The following is a 22,103-nucleotide window of genomic DNA, read 5'->3' as shown; positions in this document are numbered from 1 at the left end:
TCCGTTCTCTCTCTCTCTCTCTTCCTCTAAAAAACTTTCATTAATTTTGGGAGGATAACAATCGAATGTGAGAAGACACAGATGTTTTCTTTTTTTACACTTTTCTTCATACTCGAACTTAACAATCGCGCGATAGAGAGAATGGTGTGCTTGCGACGCGACAATCCGGTCGACAAATTGCGGACGGTATTTATCGTCGTCGAGGGCGGCTCGAGTTACACGAGGGCAAATTGTTAGTAAATTGCTGGCAATACTTGTCATCGCTGAGAGAGGATCGAGTTACGTTCGTGCAAATTGTCAGAGAGAGAGAAAGAGAGAGAGAGAGAGAGAGAGAGAGAGAGAGAGAGAGAGAGAGAGAGAGAGAGAGGAGAAAGAGAAAGAGAGAGAGAGAGAGACAGAGAGAGTTAGTTCCTGGAGTTTACTTTCCTACCATTAACATGGATAATCTCGAAAATGCAACAATATCCGGCTCTTTGTAGCTCTCGATCGTTCCTAATTGAGCTATTCACTAGAAGATTCTCTCTAGAGAGATTCTCTCTCTCTCTCTCTCTCTCTCTCTCTCTCTCTCTGTCTCTCTACTTCTGTTTCTGAAGCATTTCGAATTCGTCTTCTACTGGTCTCATACAATTCAATCAAATATCTTCATATCGTCAATATTATTTCAATCGAATGAAAATGAAAAAAAAAGCAAGAGAAAAAATAAAGTTACTTATCAATGATCTAACTAGAATAAAAAATAATATTTTTTTTTCGACGAACAGCTTACTTTTGCCCCTCCTTTTATCATCAGCGAGATGATAAAACGTGAGAACGTGCTATCGATTACGATCAAATCATCATCGTCGTCGTCGTCGTCGTCGTTATCGTCATTATCGTCATCGAGATTTATATATGATTAATAAAATAGTTTTCAACTGTCAAATGACGTCGCTTCTTCTTCTCTTTGCTCGATCACACACGTACACTCGAATGATTTTCTCTCTCTCTCTCTCTCTCTCTCTCTCTCTCTCTCTCTCTCTCTCTCTATCTCTCTCTTATCAGAGTTACCCCATTTGGACTACAATGGATACTCGTTTAAAGTCACGAAGATAACCGAAGCCTCTTTTGCACTGCTTTGAATGGTCCTTTGCCTCGGATACATCCGTATCTCTTTAAACGTTACACACACACACATGCATATACATCAGCAACAGCAATACCATCAGCTAACGGTAGAGTAACGCGTTCACTCAGGCAGAAATTCGCGGGTAGCTACGATCTAGCAGGTGAACGTAATTCTACGACGTAATTCAATCAACCTCGTTAAACGAGACACCGCGAATCGAAGCAAGTTTCAATTTCCTTTCCTCTACCTCTCTCTCTGTGTGTGCGTGTGTGTGTGTCTCCTTTATTTTCGGTACTCAAAGATACTCTCCTCTCTCTTACAAGGGTCTAACGAATGCTTCCAATTTCAATTTGAAATTCATTCCAATCGAATCTTCGGAAGAAGCGACTTTATCGTCATTATCAATCGATATTTTATCATACCAACATTTTTATTATTATTTATTATTACTCTTTTTCTTGTATTTTTTTTTCTTAATTTGTTAATTCAGAAACTTGATCATTCGCTCAACTTGTATTTAATCGAGAGGTCGAGTTCGTGAAACTTTGTTGATACGAACAGACTTTCTCTCTCTCTCTCTCTCTCTCTTTTTTCTCTTTTTATCTTCTTCTCTTCTCTTCTCTTCTCTTCTTTTTTTTCTTTGCTTCTTTTCGACTCTACGAAACGCGCATCTGAAAATCAGGTCAGTGCACATCGTCACAAAGAATCTGTCGCTTTTGTGACGTCGCGAGCATAGCACCGAGGTAATTTCGTAACACTGCATATAATTGCTTTCTCGAGTCGAGTCGAGTCGAGTCGAGTCGAGTCAAGTCGATTCCACTTCCTCGACTATGCGATCAGAATCGAGTTCTCTCTTTTATCTATAAATTGTCTCGTCCTCGTCCATCTTTATATATATATATATATATATATATATATATATATATATATATATATATATATATATATATATAGTAGGAGCTATATATACGAAAACTTCGAACGCGATAGTGCAAAGTTAATTATAGAAATGGCGATTTTGTTATCAACGCACGAAACGTGAAATAACGTTTTATCCTCTCCCTTTCTCTTTCTCTATATTTCTCTTTCTCTCTCTCTCTTTGTGCCTCGCTTTTTGATGGAACTTGAAAAGAGCAGGTAAAGTCTATTTCGAAATTTCGTGAGCGGAATATTAACTATTCCGAAGTTTACGTATAAACGAGAGAAAAGTCATTTTTTTCAATTCTATCGCGAATGGAAATTTTATATACGTCATATTTATGTCTGATACCTATATATTTCCATTCTTTTTTATTTCAGAGATTAAGAAAAATTGTAATATTTGAATTCCAATATATTAATTGAATATACGTGATTATTTTAATTATATAATTTAATTATATAATTATTTGAAGTTTAATACGCGCGTACGTGTGCTTCTGCGAATGAAATTTTACTAATACTATAATAGAGATACGAGGTGTGGTCATAAAATAACCGGAGTGATTTTTTTTCGATTCCCCGTGGCCTCGGTAATAGCGAGCAGAATGCTTTTATTAGATTTACTTTTTTATTTTCAAAAATGAAGATAATAAAATATAAATTGCAGTTGAAATTGACGTATTAAAACCTTCTTGTAATACTCATCGAAGTAACGTCATAGGAAAATAATACAAATAAGTTTCATCCATTCTCGTTTAACCTTCGATAATTGCTACGATATCGATCGACGAATCAGGGGAAAGATAATGCTCGTAATTTCTCATTCGGCTCCCATGTTCAGCGCCTGTTTGTCTTCTATGCGAGGGCACACCGTCGATATTTATGTTCTCCCCACCCTGACCAACCCTTCCCATCACCACCCATCCCTAATGTGAATTTCATCGAGAATAATCGTGCTTTCCGTGGTCCCAAGCAAAATAGTACGATAAGCTCGTTGTGGATTTTGGTTTAACGATGACGAATCACTCGATTATATATAGCTATACAAATATAATGAAATTGCTACTTAATTTCCTTACTCCATTTCCTTTCTGTTTTCTTTTCCTTTTTTCTTTTTTTAATAATACCTTAATACTCCATTAACGAATATTAAATTTTTTAATGAAATACTACAATATATTGTGGTAATTTTAATAATTAAAATAATAATACATCTTAACACTTTCTTTTTTGATTAATAAATTATATTAAATTAGAATCAAAATCGAACTACAAATACTTCGAACTAAAATAGTAATGATTAGAATATCTTAATATTTTAATAGATATTATTGCGACTCGTTGGATCGATATTCTCAAGTTTTAACAATAAGTATTAGAAACAAAATTATTAATTTTTCTGATAAAACTGAATACAAACTATTGTAATGCATTCGGTTTGTAATCACGTTCCTCTTATTTCATTGCAATGTAATTATGATAAATACGAAGGAAAACGTAGTTAACTTCGAAATGCAATAAACAACAATGATTATTAGTTACTATTATCACAGCTCTTGAATGTATGTTTTTAATATGACGAACGCGTGGAAACATTGCTCTCTTTTTTTTCTCCGTTTTATCGTTTTTAGTGTTGGTCTTAAAAAGAAAAAAAAAAAAAAATAAAGAAAAAAGACACATACATACACAAAAAGAATATATACATCGGTGGCCTCCTTTATTAATTATCTTTAACCTCTTATGAGTCATATATATTTTTCTCTTCTCACTTAAAAAAGAAAAAAGAAAAAGACAAAAAAAAAGGAAAAAAAAATCACTTCATACGCAAGAATTTCCAGAAATCTCATGAATGTTTCAGTCGAAACGAAATAGAAAAATATCTTTTATCGATTCGATAAGGGTAGATAATTCTAATCGCAAGAAAACTATTTTTTACCCCTTTAAGAAAAAGAACTGTTATGATAAACCATCTATCCATAAATGCAAGAACGACTCTCAGCGATATCTCTATTTAATTACTTTGGCTTTTCCTCCTAAAGTTTTCGTAAAAAGTAGATTTTTATGAGTTCGAGTTACTCAATAATCGAAACCCCCTATTAGTCGCCTTTTACGACAAGCAGGGGATACTGTGGGTATATTCTATTCCCTACCCACAGGGAACTTATGATAAATCGTATTGATATGATAACAAAATCAAAATTTTCAAAAACAGGAAGAATAAAAAAATAAAAATAAAAAAAAGGAACATAAAATCCTCTCTATGATGAACCAATCGATAAAGAAAAAATTCAAAGCTTTGCAAATTAATACTAATAAAGAGCATACGTTAAAAATTCCTAAGTGATTTGAAAAATTAATTACCCTCTTTTTCCGGACACGTTTCAGATTAATTTTTTTATCGCAAACTATAAAACGACAAACATATCCAAAAGCTTAAAACGGGTTCGCGGAAAAGTATAATCGATTTTTAAAATCACCGAAGGGACGTTTAGCCCATCCTCTGTATTAATATAAAACTAATACAGAATCCTTTTTCAATAAAACGTAAAAGAAGAAAGAAAAAAGAGAAAAAAAAAAGAAATATAGGAACAGTCAAAGAGTATGTCGGTAATATGAACATCGTACAGCTATCGTTCTTTTTCTCCTTTTCTCTCTCTCTCTCTCTATATATATATATCTCTTTTTTTTTGTTTCAAAGTACCTTTGACACGGAGAGAGTCCATTTGAAAAATTCCAAAAACTAATCGTCAAAGAATCCTTCTCTCTCTTTTTTTTCTTTTTTTTTTTTGGATATAGCCGCTGGTGCATAAGACTCGTTCGGACACAGAACTCCGAGCTTCTGGTATTTCTTTGACCTCGTATCCACTGCTGGTTCCGATCGTAGAGCTAACATTCTCGTTTCTTCTCTCTCGTCGGCACCATTTTTTTGTCTCTTTCTCCCTTTAAAATCATCATATAGAATATACGTATGTATGATGTATATATATATATATACATATAAACGCACATACGTATAAAGGTATACGTACATATAAATATAAATGTATGGGTATTAACGTGAAAGCACGCAATATGCTTTTGCTTTTGGGCTACGAATAAACGTTCTCGATTTATCCTCTCCCTATTTTTACTTCCATTTCTATTTCTATTTCTATTTCTACTTCTATTTCTATTTCTCTATCTACTTGTCAATGTCTAATCTATTTTTCACTACATTAATATATCGTATGGATTACACTATGAAATAGATCTTTGCCTCATACAATTATCTATACAATTAATGACGATACTAAGCAATCGTTTTAAACAATTGGTATAATGAAACGAAAAACATCGTGATTCACATTCCCCGTCAACAATGTGTTTTAATCGACAACTGATCGATATTCAGCATCCGTACCATTCGAATGCACAGATAGAGCCTAATCTCGATGTCTCTCTCGTTAGCGAGTCCTTATTCGTGAATTTAGAAAGTAATGTAAGTGAGAGAGATAGAGAGAGAGAGAGAGAAAGAGAGAGAGAGAGAGAGAGAGAGAGAGAGAGAGAGAGAGAGAGAGAGAGAGAGAGAGAGAGAGAGAGAGCTCGTTACTACTATTTCGATGAGAACGAAAGCAATTTGCAGCAATCAACGCTGCTATTTATTCATCATGTAATATTTAGATCGAGAGAGATATAGTCGGTGATTAAGAATAATTAGTGTGACGAAAATAGAGATAGAGAGTTCGAGAGAAAGAGAAAAAGAAACTTCAATTAAAAGTGAAATATGTATGTAAATAACGATTTCGAAGAAAAATATTATTCATTCTTAACCATTTATTGATGAATATTATATATATATATATATATATATATATATATATATGTATGTATGTATGTATGTATATAGAAAAGTTGTTTAAAATTTTTCTTGACGATAATATATATATATATACATAGAAGAAGAGTAGATGTGTATACTATATATATATGCTTATATACAATAACGAGTAGGAATATCGAATTCCTTTTTTGTTCTTGTTTTTCTCCATCGTCCCAGTCATGAATAATTGATGTGCGAATGAATAACAAAGTAGTACTTTCGTTGCCATGATCCGGAAGACCGCAACTCTGGCCCGCCGTAGTGATGGTGGTAGTGGCGATGGTGATGGTTGTGGTTGTTACTTCACGAATTTATCGATGAGAATATCTCGAAGGGGTTACAAACGATATTTTTCTTCGACATCGTTTTCTTAGAAATTTAGATTATATGTTATATATAACATATTTGAAAAAGAGAGAAAGAAAGAAAGAGAGATATATACATACACAATATATAACATATTCGATATACAAATATACAACCTATATGTATCATATATGACAAAACTATACAACACATTACGTGTTACGATTTTCATGTAAAAAAAAAAAAAAAAAAAAAAAAAGAAAAAAAAAGAAAAGAAAAGAAAAGAAGTTATTTTGCCAGTCGACGTGAATTAAATAAACATGAAGGCTAACGCAGTAGAAGTTTTAAACAAAATGTAATAAAAATAAAGAAATGCAATAGAGCAATGCAATAATGTATGAGTGAAAGAGAGAAAGAGAGATAGAAGGAGAAAGAAAAAAAAAGAATAGATAGATAGTCGAGTAGAGTATAATACAAAGTGCTCTCTCGACGATGGCAAGGCAAATAATGCGTCGTCCGATATATGTACACAGACTCGACAGAGAGACTTTGTTGATGAGGTGGGGAGGAGGTGGAGAAGGGGTGGAGACAGCAGAGGCAGTCGACATATCCAAGTAGGGGACGTTGCTCCTATATTCAGATATACATATACCATTTTGTGTCCGCCTCTCATTCTCTCTCTCTCTCTCTCTCTCTCTCTCTCTCTCCTCTCTCTCTCTCTCTCCTCTCTCTCTTTCTCGTAACTATACTCAAAGCGGAGACTTCGACGTCCGCCGATAAGTTTATCCGCATTGGAGAAGGGAGAGCAATGTATTTAGTTTGTTCGATGCATTGAAGATCCATTCGATATATATATATATATATGTGGATGTATATAAACATAGGTACATGTATGTACTTATTCATGCATGTATGTACGTATAAACGAACGGAAGAAAAAGAGTCAAAGTAATTTGAAATTTCATCGTAGCGAAGAGAGGGAAGAGGAGAAAAACGAAGAGATTCGAAAATGCACATCGATAAGCCGGAAATTTGATCCGTATGTAGTTTACTTTTTTCTTCTTTTCTCTCTCTCTCTCTCTCTCTTTTTTTTTTAATATTCCAATCCGTAAATCCATTCGTATCTCCTTCTTCCGTTATTCTATATTTGCTACAATAAATGTCTTCTTCTCTTGGATATTTTCCGTTTCGTTAATAGATCGATAGGTCGATGTAGCATATTATCGAGAAATATGTTAGAATGAAATTGTTAATTGATAGGACGTTTGATAACATAGATATTTTCATACACGTGTCTATGTATACGATTTATATTATTTCATCAATTTATCATTTTTGAAACCATATATATTTTTACTTTATATTATTACTTAATATATATTTTTAGTTTATATAAAAGTTCTTTAAAAAGAATATGTAATCGAATCTATAAGGAACTTCTTGGTTCATCCATGTATATATGATTTAAATAATAATGAGAATATATTATTTAAGATAATTTATAATACGTTGTCAATCATTCTCATATTACAGCGTGAATTTATCGTTTCAATTTTCTTTTTCTATGTTTTTGGCGATCATATCGATAAGCTTATGATCTTTGAGACATACGTCAAAGATGAAAGCTGGTTCGTTTTTAGTCAAAGTTTTATACAAAAGAAAGTGTGTGTTCATTTTTTAAAGCTCGTCTCTCTGTCATCTCGCGATATTCTAATAATTTTAGCCAAATCTGTTAAGAGACAGAAAGAGAAAAAGAAAGAGAGGAGAGAGAGAGAAAATGACATTTGACAGAGACGACCAAAGCAACTTTGCAAATTCAATCAACGAGTTTGTCTATAGTTCATCTATATGAAATGTCTATGTGAAATGTCCTTTCTGTCGATCATGTAGTTTCTCTTCTCAAATATGAAAGCATCTTCGACTATTCTCTCAAGTTTGGAAGTTTCTCTCTCTCTCTCTCTCTCTTTCTCAAGTTCTTAAGATAACATATAATAATAATGGAAGCTGTCGAGTATATCGTGAAGTTTAAATATCGTAAAGTTGAAAAATAAATATATAGCAGGAATATATATTTATTTCTTTTGTTTATACATTGATCATATTTTTTAATATGTCTTTTTCTTCGATGTTCCTGACCAAAAGAAAAAAAAAAGAAATAAAAAAGATATATTATGGCTGAAAGAAAAAATTTGTGGATTCGAGGATTTATTCGACGATTTTGCATCGTCGTATTTCGTCGAACCCGCGTAGCGCACAAGCATATTTATTTTCTCTCTTTTATATATATATATATATATATATATATATATATATCGACAAGGGAGTGATAACATTTGCGCGAGCAAACAAATCAATTCGGTCAACTTCGAAACGGAATCGAATATAGGCTGAATGTCGTTCTTCATTGGCTAGGATGTTGCGTGTCAACTCGATAAATCGAATATCGAATTCGAGGAGTCAATTCTGACGAATCGACGAATACTATTCGATCGTCAATAGTATGCTATTTTTTGCTTACTTAAAATTCTATGAAATACATATGTTTCATGTCGAATATACATTTTGAACGAATGAATAAATAAATAAGTAAATAAATAAATAAATAAATAACATTTGTTTTTACGAGTAATTTCCTTCCAAAAATTTAGTTGCATATTAACAGTGTATTAACATTAACATCAATCAAACATAATTTTGATAATAATTTGAATTACATTAATTTATATCAAGATTATATGGAAAAAAAAAAATAGTACATAATATATATTTATTAAAATTTTACTTTACTTGATCAATAATTACTGAATTATCTTGTATACCGTTTTGAATTTGAACTTTTTAAGGTTTTCATTGAAACATTTCAGTGAATTTTTTTTTATTTTTTTTCTCCGTCTAAAAATGATTCTTCGTTTACGCAAATCGAATGTTCGCAGATATAAACACTATCCTTTCGTTTTATTATTCTTCGAACCTTTGTAAACTAATCTTGTAACACACACACACACACACACACACGTACAAGATCGTCGCGGTCCAGGAGAGAATCTTTTAAAAATAGACTTCCGACTGTACTCTTTAGAGCTTCTCTAATTAAACAGAATTTTTCTTCGTAGCACGTTCGTCTATGAACCCCATGTTCCCTGTTAAATATTTATCTATGTACGTGAGCCTACTACTATCGTTCTATCTTTCTTTCCACAAAATCTCGAACCGAACGTACAACATTTTTTTCCCTTTAGAATTTCTAATGTTCTTCTATTCGAATAAAAATGATCTCTACAACACGATACAACAGTAAACTTATACATATGAATAGATTTTTATTTCTTCTCGTTACATATTTGACAATGAACATCTTCGTGTAGAATATCATTATGCGTGAGCCTACGATCTTTCGACGTAGTTTCTAAGAATTTCTAACGAATTTTCTTTCTTTTCGCTTGGGAATAAATATCATCCCAAACTCAAACACGAAAGTAACAAACTTATACCAATGAATTTTTCTAAAGAGACTTTTACTATCATCGATCGAACGATCTAAAAGTAGAATCTGAAAGGAAAAAAGTATATCGTTTTAAAAATTCTCTAATATTTGTGTCCTCTTTCTCTCACTATCTCTGTTTTTACATAGTCGAAAATACAATATTCATGTGACCCGGAAATAAAAGGGACTGTTACATTTTCATAGGAATGAAAATTACGGATGTCTCAGCCGGTTATACTTCATTCGTAATACAATGAGAAGAACAAGAATAAAATATTGATATGTATCGAATATCATTTCGTATTGATAAAAGAAAAAAAGAAAAAAAGAAGAAACAAACAAACAAACAAAAAGATTCGATCTGTATCGAAGAAATAAATAAATGAATAAATAAATAAATCAAAGATGACGTATGTATACTTATCTGAACATAAAAAAAGAAAGATCTTTTTCTTCAAAGAAAAAAATTTCTTCAAAGAAAAAAATCTTTTTCTCTCAAATTCTCCTAGACAAATAGAAATCTGTTAAGGTCGAGGATGAGTAACAGAAAAAAAAAGAAAAAAAAAAGAGATGAAGGGAGAGATACATAGAGAGAGAGAGAGAGAGAGAGAGAGAGAGAGAAAAACAAGACGTAGAAAGGATCGAAACACGTGCATAGCAGACAAACGATCATGCCAACACGTGAGACTAACTTCTTGGTTGGTGTTCCTTCACATGGAAAGATCAACGTCATCCTAAATCTTTATGATCCTTCGAGAAGATTATTATTTCAGAAGGTAGCATATGTTTCAGTATAGCCATTGTAATCTCTTTTCTTTTCTAAACAAAAATTCTTTTAGCGTTGAAACATAATTCATAAAAATTATCATTATATTTTTCTAATAAATATTAATTTATTTTTATCACAAATTATAGTATTTTCTCTCTCTCTCTCTTTCTCTTATAAATAAAAAAAAAAAAGAGAGAGAAAGAAAAGAAAAATTACGAAGCATAAAACGTACTTCGTAAAAATCGTTGTAAATATATGGCGGATCAAAAGTTCCCAGATGATCTTACTAATCAATTACACTCTTTTTCGACATTTTAGGCCAATTTCTTTTTTTTTCAGATTGTAAAACTACATGAAAGCTTAATTGAAAATCGTAAAAGCAGTCTCGAAAAAGAGTATTTTTAATTAATTTTTAAAATCACCCAGGAACTTTTGACTAATTCCCTCCTTCACCTCTGTACCTTTAACTCGTTAATTTGTTTTCAACTCAAATATTGTTGATTTCTTTTTTTAGCCGGTAAAAAAATACTATTAAAGTACTTCCTACTAATACCATTGCTTTCTCCCCCTCTCTCTCTCTCTCTTTCGTTTCAAAAGAAATTTTGAAGCTATTATCGAAAGTTACAATGTAATGGAACGGTGATACACTACGTCCTCTTATCTCTCTTTCTCTCTCTCTCTCTCTCTCTACTGATAAAAGAGAAAAAGCTCGCTAATCGGTCCGAGTTAATCGCTCCAACTGTTACGGAAATGCGAGAACGATTACGACGAGCTGTGCTACGAATCGAGAACAACGAGGTCGAACGAACATTCTCTTTTTCTCTCTCTCTCTCTTTCTCACTGTCATACATACATACATACATACATACCTACATAGATATATACATATATACATACATACAGTACATACGTCAGACTCCCAACATAGAAACGTATAATTGTTTCATTCATTGCACTGAGTTATCTTGATCTCTTTTTCTTTCTATTGAAAGAAGAAACTAATTGTTGGTTTTAATTGTTTCATTTCACGCTCTCTCACGCTCTCTCTCTCTCTCTCTCTGTCTCTCTTTCTCACCCTCTATTTATTTATTTTTTTTTTCTTCCCAATGAACAAAATGAATCTTAACGAGACGCGAATCGTTTGCCAAAAAGCAACGATGAAAATTTTAATAACCGTTGGCGCGTTAACGAACGCCAGCTGCAGTTCTACGAATCCTTTACGAGCCGTAGCGAAGGAGTTTTGCAGTGATTGCATTCTTAAGAAGAGGAAGAGAATGCAAAAGAGAGAAAGAAAGAGGGTTGAAGAATGCGAACGTTGTGAAGAAGAAGAAGAAGAATGAGAAGGGTGTGGAAGGTTGGTAAATGGAAAGGAAAAGGAAAAAAAACGAATGGAATGAAGAGAGAGAGAGGAGAGAGGAGAGAGAGAGAGAGAGGAAAGAGAGAAAGAGAAATAAGAAGAATGGGCCACGAATATTAACTCGAAACAAACGACGATAACGAGACGAAAGTAGCGAGAGTAAAGTACTTTGAAGACTTTTAAGGCATGGAAAAGGTACTGCCTTGAAAATGGTCGAGTCCTTTTTCTCTTTATTTTCTTTTTTATTTTCTTTTTTTCCTATTTTCAAGTGAAATACGCGAACCTCTCGCAATATTAGATCTCAACATACTTTTGTTCCTGGTATTTTCATGAATGTAGATAAAGGATAAAGAATGAATGAATAAAAAAAAATAAAGAGAAAGAAAGAGAGAGAGAGAGAGAGAGAGAGAGAGAGAGAGAGAGAGAGAGAGAGGGGTGTAGGAAAAATTAATTGAAACAAAAAAATAAAAGGGAAAAAGAAAAAGAAACGGGGTCGGAAAGTTTGAATTTAGAAAGTAATTTTTATATGATTTTTTTTTAACCTTCCCCTCTTTCGTGACTCGTTACTGGACTCCAATTTCGAAGTTCTTATCAGTAACTAGAATGAATGGAGTTACCGTAATAAAAACAAATGAAAAAGCAGGGACTTTTTTTTTTTCTTTCGCCGTTTGTTGCACGAGCAGAGCACGTAGCGTTCTCATTTTCTAGCAAGTCCGGTTGGCTAAAAATGTGGGTTAAAGTGCAAAAGGCTAGGGACTAATTTATTCTTGTGAAACGTTACCGGAGAACGTGATACTACCCTTTTTTGATATCCATGTCTATTGATTTACCTCTATATATGTATCTATACACGCATATATATATATAGAGAGGTATTAGTAATATATAAAGATTCATTGGAGATACATACATAGATGTAACGTGTTCCGATAAAAAAGAATTAAGCTGTGAAAAATATAGATTTTTTCTTTCTCATGTTTCCTTTCTCTTTTTATCGACAAAAGTATGCTCTTTGCAATGAGACCAACGTCAATCTTCTAGAATAATAATTCATTTCAAAATTCACAGTTAAAATAGTGTATTAATAATGAAATTCCATTATGGAGTATATAACTTTAAACGAGTTTATCTTTCACACGTCAGCCTCTTTTTAACAGAGCTCATCAAACACATATATCTATAGAGTATTAGGTATTAGCAATGTGTGTGTGAATAAAACGAAATGACGAATTAATCGATGAAAGTTTCGGTTTATCGGGGCAAACGAGAGCGATTTAGCGGAAAAATCGGGTCAAAGTTATCAATAGACTATTTTTTTCGAACATGAAAGAAACAGAGGGCTAGAAGAGATACAAAATTGCAAAGATATATAAGTAGTATCGATGATAACGCTTGATCGAACATTTTTACCAATGAACGTTACGAATGTATTGTAACAAAATGATTTAAATAGCTGACTGTTTTATCCTGGACATTTTTGTCAATTAGATTAGTCAAAAAGAAACTTTAATGAAATTGTAATTAATAAATGTGCGTGAGATTATGAATCTGTGTGTGTGTGTATATCATCGAGGATCTTATCAATTAGAGTAGTCAGAAAAAAATGATCGGATTAATTAAATGAAATTCTAATTAATGAATATATGTGAGATTGTGAGTTTATATCACAAACGATTTTATCAATTAGAATGGTCAATAAGAGATGATTAATTCAATGAAATTGCAATTGACAACTATGTCATGATAAATTTTTTATTCGATTAGATTGAGAAAAGAAGATCCTTTTATTACAACTATTCTATACGTAAAGTAGTACGGAATCACTATTGTTAGCCTGATCTGTTAGCTCTGTTAGCCAAATACGAGAACATCGACCTATGACATAGTTCGTCAAGTGTATATAATGTGTGTACTCTAAACAAAAAGAAAAAGAAAAAAAAATCAATTTATCGAAATGATCAATTATCGAGGAAAAAAGAAAGAAAGAAATGATTTTCGTCTCTTACGCTTCTTCTTTTTCTTTTTTACATGAATTAAAATATAGGAGGAGACAAAAGTTGTATGAATGATTTGTAAAAATCAATTATGCTTTTTTTCCTTGATATTTTAAGTTGATATTTTTTCTTCAGATTGTAAAAATGTTTCTATGAGCTTTGTAATCTTACGATTTGGGATAAAAAGAGAGTAAATTTACAGAAAGTTCCGAAAAAGAGTAGATGCGTGATTTTAAAAATTAGTTAGGAACTTTTGGCCCACTCTGTACGAATAAAGAACACTCTTAGATCGTCGTCGTCGTCGTCGGGACTCGTATTAGGACGATCTTCGCAATCGGTTGCAATCTTCTCGAATAAAAATCTTCTCGATGACGCGACACGGCGTGACTAAATAAGTTTAAGAGGCAGACGAACGTTTCCTCTCGTAGTAAAACGACATACCACTTTCGGCATCATTTTCTCGCCCTCGCACTTCCCTATTAATTAGTACATACATTATCTACGTTCGTCTGACATATATATATATATATATATATATATATATATATATATATATAAACCAACATTTATTTCATTAATGCATTCAAGGTCTCCGAAATGATTTTAATAATACGAGCAAATACGTATTAATAGTAATATAAATGTAAAAAAATGATAATCGATTAAAAAATTGATAAAAAAATTATTAAGATTTTTAAGATTTTAAAAATATTTTCTTTAACTTTTCTCTCTTTTTTTTTTTATTATTACATTGATATGAAATATTATCTCTCTTTCTTTTTTTCTAATAAAAAGCTTTCTTTTTCCGTGAAACATTTCCTCCGAGGATCTTTTCAAATATTCTCGTTTTTCATGCATATATATAAATATATTTAATAAGACTGAAAAATAATCCAATGTAAATGGTACAGTGATACGTTCAAAAAAAAACTTCTAATGTCATAGAAATTTGATTACTATATATGTAATTTTATACATAACTTTAACCGTTCGTTCTCATCAACTTCAAATTCAAAAATTTACGTACTTATGATATGATTGTTCTTGTTTGAAAAAGAAAAAAGTGAAAAATAAAAAAAAATAGTACAACATTCGATATATCGATTTCTTTTTTGTCGAATTTTGTCGACAAAGAGAAAGAAAAAAGAGAGAGAGAGACAGAGTCTGTGAAATCGTCTCGAGCGTACGTAATAATTAAAGTCCGTATTAATTAAAGGCAAGATTTAACGAGGCTCTTCCACTTTTCTATACATTTAGTTACACTCTTTATCTTTTGTTTCATGAACAAACGAATTGGTCGACAGAATGAAGCTGTGGTGGAGTTTAGCGTTGGTCCTCGTCGCCACGTCGATGTTCCTCAGCACTGTCAGAGCAGAATCTGTGCTTTGGGAGGAAGACGATAAGGAGATTCTTGTACGAACTGTACGTGGCACCAAGGAACGAGGTACGAAGCATTAACCTTAATTAATCGTTTCGAAGAGAGAAAAGGGGGGAGAAAAAGTGAGTAAGAGAGAGAGAGAGAGAGAGAGAGAGAGAGAGGGAGAGAGGGAGAGAGAGATGTTGCTCCCTTGAGATTTTCTTTAAAATATTCAATCCAGTCTTTTCATTTTTTCTACAATATCTCGACAAGTGCGTTCTCTCTCTCTCTCTCTCCCACAAAAAAAAGATACATAGATACTTTTGAATTAATAATAATCTAAAGAATTGTCTCGATCCCTCAATGAGACCAGATTACAATAATCATGAACCAATTAACGATTTCTATACAATCTTTTCGAGTACTATCGTCGGTCACTAAATAATTATTTAATCTTTATCAATCTCATTCTTAATAACGCTAAAATTGTAATTGTTTTTTTTTTATTTTATGTCTTAGATAATATGCATAAAAACTTGTTACTAATAAATCTTATAACGTATCAAACTGTTCTTTGGAGCATTAAAAAGTAAAAAAGAAAAAAATTTTTAATTAAAAAAATTTCTTTTTAGCTTTAATATTCGTGGAGTTGATAAGAATTAAATATTCCTAAGTATACCTATTATCGTCACTGCGTGTTGATAAATACGTAATCTTGATAATATTATCCATTCATTACCCACGATGGTAATTAAATGCTTATCTACCAATTACATTTCTCTTCTGCTTTTGATATATCTAGATTTTTATAAAACATTTTTACGTTATTATAATAACCAATTGTATTATAAAGATGATCTATACATATCAAAATTCCTTCAAAATTTTTTTTCTAGTTAATAATGTTCTTCGATCGATAAGAGTTAAATATTCTTAAGTATACCTTAATATATAAAGAGAGCATACGCTTAAGAGCTTATAGACTTGTAATATATATATATATATATATATATATATATATATATATTGTGAAAAGAGATGATTAATACAGACATTATAAATAATGACAAATAAAGTCGAGTATTGTAAAAAATGGATTACACAAAATTACTTAAAAAAAATGCAATTCTGACATCGAAATTTATGATACTGCCAGATTTTGTTTATCATTATTTATAATATCCGTATTAATTACTTAACACATATATAATATATAATATATAATATATACACACACATATATATAGATATATAATAAATTCGTAGTCTCGATAACATTATAATTCAATCTCTATGGCAATTTATCACAGACGTGTTTTTTCATTTTCAAGTAATCCGAATACGAAAGGAAAGATCGTTTACGCTTCAAACGACACAGATATACACGAAGGGATCGGTGGTATTATGTATGTAGGTACCAAAACGAAAAAGAAAGAAAAAATAAGAAAAAAGGAAGAAAAAATAGGAAAAGAGAAAGAGAGAAGGAACCAACGTAGAGAATAAATGTAAGCTCTTAAGCGTACGCTCTCTTTATACTACCTATACTTACGTATACATATATACTACGTTGGACTCTCGAGAAAGAGACTTTGCTTGAAAGCCCTCTTTGTACATCATCGTTCTTTCTCCCAACCCCTTTCTCTCTCTCTCTCTCTCTCTCTCTCTCTCTCTCTCTTTTTCTTTCTTTTTTTCACTTTTCTCCATCATCTTCCTGCCCGTCTTCTTTTTTTCTCAAGGAACGAGAAAGGAAAATATAGTTGCTGGAATATCATTCAACCAGGAAAAAGAAGAAAGAAATCGTGATATCTAAAATATTCTTCCTCTTTCTCCTCTTCTTCTTCTCTTCTCTGTCTCTCTCTCTCTCGTTTCTTTCTTACTATAAGAGCTTCTTCCATGACCGCAAAAGCTCTCTGTGCTTAATCGATCGAGGTACACCGTGTTGTGCCGCATCGAGCCTTCGGGTGTATAAACATATCAATGGCCCCCTTCTCTCTCTCTTTCTCTCTCCTCTCCATGTTTTTTACGCCAGAAAGCTCGAACCATCGGAAATCGAAGTATCTTTCCAGATAACAGAAAAGAGAAGGTTTATGTTCGTGTTGATGCCAGTGTGGTCTGATTAATACCATGCGAAAGATAGATTTTGTTAAAACAATCATTTATAAATGTGAGAAAATTAATTGTCTATGACAACATTTTTTCGTACGGTTATATAATTAAATACGCGAGATTTGTTTTATAATAAAATCGTCCTTACCGATAATCTGAATCTTAAGTTGATTTTGTTTGCTGTTTATAAAAAAAGAAAAAAAAAAAAGTGAATACATTGTTTCTCGATAACGTTATCACTAATGATATAGTTTGAATAAAACTATTCAATTAGGAAAATTCTAATTCGATCAGGGAAAGTCAAGTTTCGTGTCTTCCATGATGGAGCCTTTCAAGGGTTGCATCTAACTATGAAGAAAGTAAAGTTTCTAACACAATTAGAAAGTTAAATTTCGTATCGACGTAATCAAGACCACCAAAATGGATGGTTAATTTACAATTAATTTCAATTACCATTGTATAAAATTAGTATTATCTCAATCGTTACGTTCTCTTTTCTATTTTTTTTTTCTTTTCTAATACCTAACATACACACAAAATTTGCACAGGATGAGATATCGAAATATGAGATATCAAAGAAACATGCTATAAAAATGGAACGTTTCTAATACATAATAATGATTAGAAAGTCAAGTTTAGTATCGATGCGATCCAAAATGGACGCTTAATTTACAACGAATTTCAATTACCATCGTAATAACGTCGCGACAGTTTCCGTTTATGGTTCGAACGTGCAACGGTGTGAGAGTGCAATTATCGGTAACGCACGAGAACGACGAGGGCACGTTCGTTCGCAATTAAGGCCGCCGCCATCGCTATTGCCGTCGATGTTGTCGACGACGACGACGACGACGACGACGACGACGACGACGACAACGACGACGACGACGACGACGATGACGACGACGACGACGACGACGACGACGCCGTCGTTGTTGTTACATATATATATTACGCTCTTCCAAGTTTCTCTATCCACTTGATCCGGCCGCACTCTCCAATTATCTCTATTGACGTTTTGCATCTCTGATGCAGCATCCGGCAGCAGCGCCGCTTCGTGCAGATACGTCAAGGGTCAATGGTCGGAGTGCGATTCAAAAACCAACACTCGTTCCCGAACTCTTAATCTTAAAAAGGGGGACAAATCTTGCGAACAAACTAAGACTATTCAGAAGAAATGCAAAAAAGGTAAAAGCGCATGATCTCTATTATACATATATATATCTATGTACGTACGTATGTATGTATGTGTGTATGTATGGTATGTATATATAAACAGGGATGAATCAACAGTTCCTAAGTTTCTTTTTTAAATTAATTACACCCTTTGTCTTAATTTTTTAAGTTAATTTCCTTTTCAGATTGTTAAGTTACGAGCTTTTGAAACTTTTGATTCATCCTGTATGTGTGTATATATATATATATATAGTTTTCTATCTCTCCGTTTCTTTTATCAAATTTTAATTATTTGCAATGATATCTTGCAATACTAATTTCTATGTAATTAAAATCTTAACTTTGACTTATGCGATATACATTGATCAACGATACAAAAGTTGTATGATTTTTGTTTTTCTTTCTTTTTTTTTTCAAAAATCGGTATATTTATTTATGTTAATGTAATTCCTTTTAATAATCTCTCCTAAAGAATAACGATAACAGAGTTTATGGTCCTATGATTATATGCGTGGCGGGGAGAGCAGCGTGTCGGTACGAAAAGGGCACATGGAGCGGATGCGTGAATCAACTATCGACGAGAGTGGATAATTTGAAGGCGAACAGTGATCCCACTTGCGAGAAGACGCGTTTGATTACGAAGAGGTGTAAACCGGAGACCAATACCAAGAAATCTACCAAAGGAGGTATATATGTATTCATATTTTCTAATTAAAAAAAAAAAAAAAAATTAATAAATATAGATACGAATAAATAAATTAAATAACATTTTTGTGTATACAGCAAAATTTAAACTAACTAAAAAGAAAAAATAATTAATAAATAGGTAATAATTTCATTATCAAAAAAAGTTTCGTACGTCACTCTTATAATAATAAATAAATTAAGTAATAAATTTCTATGCATGCATGCATGCTAAATGGAGAGACACAAAACGAAAAAAAATAAATTATCTTTGATTAAAAAAGTCTTCTTTTTGCGTATCTTTCATAAATATAAATAAATTAATTGAGTAACGTTGTTGTATATCCAAAATAGAGAGAAAAAGAGCAAAACATAGAGAGAAAAAAGACAGAAAGAAAGATTTTATCAGAACAAGTAGCACAAATATTCGGCGTTCGTTCGACTCGATGAAGAAGTGGAGGATAGCAACACCCACATCGATAACGAGAGGGAACCCTTCTCCCTCTGTCCTCTCTTCATCGAGTGTACTCGATGGCGGCATTGAAAGAGTTAAAGATAGCTTCTTGAAATGTCTCTACGGGGTCATGGACAGAACGAACGGCTAACGTGATGCGCAAAAATGTTTCGCTCTTAAACATAATTTCTTTCTTTCTCTCATCCTTATTTAAACCAAAAAGTAAATATACCTATATACATATTACGTATAAATATAATTAAATTTTCATTATGAATTAGAATTTCGATGATTGCTATTATCACGTATATATCTAATCAAATGTGTTTTCGACTCTATAATATTATTAATAAATTCTATTATAAACATTATATATATATAATATTTAGTGATATATCGGATGGATAAAAAATTTCTTGCTGATATTAAAAATCAATTACTCTTTTTCGAGACTTTTTAGTCTAATTTTACCTCTTTCGGATGCAGTAAAACTGTAATCTAACTCGTCTAAAAAATTAGCTTAAAAAATGTCTTGATAAAGAGTAATTGATTTTTAAAATCACTTAGGAACTCTTGATTCACCCTGTATATCTCGTATCACTATGTAATCACTAGAAATTTATATATATATATATATATTATAGATTATTATATTATTATATCATAGATTTAATATTTTTTAATCTCTTTACAGGCGAACGATCGAACAAGAAGTCGGGCAAGCAGTAAGATAATTTTCTCGTTTAAAACCGTGTACCGTGTCCCTTTGTAAAACACATGGCGATCAAAAAAAATCCGACAACGGGCAACGAAAAAAAAAAAAAAATGCATTCTTGTGTTTCCTCTTCGACGTATATATAAATATGTTTTATTAACGAATTGTCGTTATTAATAAATCGCGAGTATACTTACTACGATCGAGACATTGTCGTCGATCGGTTGAAATAATAATAATAATAATAATAAATAAATAAATAAATAAATAAATAAACGTTTCTGTGTAGGTGTACAATTTTGTTGTGTAAACAAAAAAAAATCAAACAAACTAACAAACAAACAAACATAAAAACGAATCTTCCCGATTGTCTAATAAACAAATCTAATGATCGACGTTAAAAAAATCGGTAAACGTACGTGATACCTTAAACGCGTACATAAGAAGCGAAAAAAAAAGAAAAAATAAAGAAATCAAAATAAAAAAAAAAAAATAAAAAAACACTCACGATATCGCATTAGAGAGAATTATTATTATTATCTTATACTAATCGCGTCGATCGTATAGGATACAACTGCTTCTCTATATATATTTAATTATGATCAACTCTTCCATTTTCGTGGCCAAATCTTATTCCGCGAAATACATTATATATATATATATATTTTTTTTTCCTTTTTTCTTAAAACTTCTTTAATTTTTGTCGACAAATAATTTAAATGTGGTATATATACATATATATATTAATTAATTGTTAATTTAATTTTTTCTTGAGGAGGAATTTCTCAAAAACGTTTTTTGATAAAAGAAAGAGATAGAGAGATAAAGGTACCACCGTTAAATCTCCCTTAATAAAATCTTAAAATCTACTTGACGATACGAATTTTTAATCTTTCGAATATATTCCGAGATATATATATATATATACTCATACAGAATGGATCGAAAATCTCTAGTTGAGTCAAAAGTTTGTAGATAATCTTAAAAATCAATCACTCTCTTTTTCGAGACTTTTTATATATAGGCTAACTTTTTTTTTTAAAATTGTAAGATTACAAGTTCAGCTTGTAAAACTGCAAGCCTAACTAGAAGCCTAAAAGGTCTCGTAAAGAAGTCTAATCGATTTCTAATAATCACTTAGGAACTTTTGACATGCCTTAAGACTTTTGTCCCATCCTGTACATATATATTAACATGTTTATGACGTCGATCATGACGCATTTTTTCTCTGAATCAAACAAAAAAATAAAAAGTACATATAGAACAATATACGAAATATAAATAATCCCATTCGGTAACTTAAAATTATATTGAGCACCTTTTTAAGCACGATTAATTTTTTTGCTGATTTATATTTTATTTTTTTCTTCTGTTCCTTTAATTTTAATTTAACGGGGTACTTGAAATCAGTTTAAAGATTAAAAAAAGCAAAAGAAAATACAAAAATAGGAAAAAAAGAAAAGAAAAAAAATGCCACGTTGAAAACATTTTCCGACCTTATCAAATAGCTGTACGGTGTATCGATGTTTAAAAAATGATTGTGTATATTTTGTGTAATAATATGCACGGTCTTCGATAACGATTCCATTATCCACGATATGTATTCTTAATATCTTCCACTATTTTTCGAACACATACACACAAGCACACATACACAAGCGCGCTGACACTCACACACGCATGCACGCACGCACGCAAGCAAGCAAGCAAACACAAGTGTCTCTTCTATAAAGTTTCACAATCGTTGGAAAAAAGAAAAAATAAATAAAAAATAATAAAATAGAAAACCAAAAAAATACTAAAAAAAAAAAAAGAA

The 22,103-nt window shown here is 31.7% G+C and overlaps 1 protein-coding gene and 1 long non-coding RNA gene across 3 annotated transcripts in view; one reads left to right on the top strand and one right to left on the bottom strand.

Moving 5' to 3' along the window:
- Nucleotides 1-2,911, bottom strand: part of LOC127069337 (uncharacterized) — a 5,142-nt gene extending 2,231 nt beyond the window's left edge. Inside the window, exon 1 of the long non-coding RNA XR_007783513.1 lies at nt 1-2,911. This exon is cut by the window's left edge and continues 16 nt beyond it. This is a non-coding gene — a long non-coding RNA (uncharacterized LOC127069337).
- LOC127069327 (uncharacterized) overlaps nt 1-22,103 on the top strand; it is a 24,646-nt gene extending 2,543 nt beyond the window's left edge. The window contains exons 2-5 of one of the 2 annotated variants that reach the window (XM_051006209.1): nt 15,100-15,239; nt 18,294-18,447; nt 18,945-19,120; nt 20,267-22,103. In XM_051006209.1, coding sequence (XP_050862166.1) covers nt 15,101-15,239; nt 18,294-18,447; nt 18,945-19,120; nt 20,267-20,301 — 504 coding nt within the window. In that variant the 5' untranslated portion in view covers nt 15,100 and the 3' untranslated portion in view covers nt 20,302-22,103. The remainder of the gene's footprint in view (nt 1-15,099; nt 15,240-18,293; nt 18,448-18,944; nt 19,121-20,266) is intronic. The other variant, XM_051006210.1, reaches the window with a different exon arrangement.

This window comes from Vespula vulgaris, chromosome 15, assembly GCF_905475345.1.
Source record: "Vespula vulgaris chromosome 15, iyVesVulg1.1, whole genome shotgun sequence".
Lineage (NCBI taxonomy): Eukaryota > Metazoa > Arthropoda > Insecta > Hymenoptera > Vespidae > Vespula > Vespula vulgaris.
The sequence above is the reverse complement of the archived record's forward strand: the minus strand, read 5'-3'. Positions and strand labels throughout refer to the sequence as shown.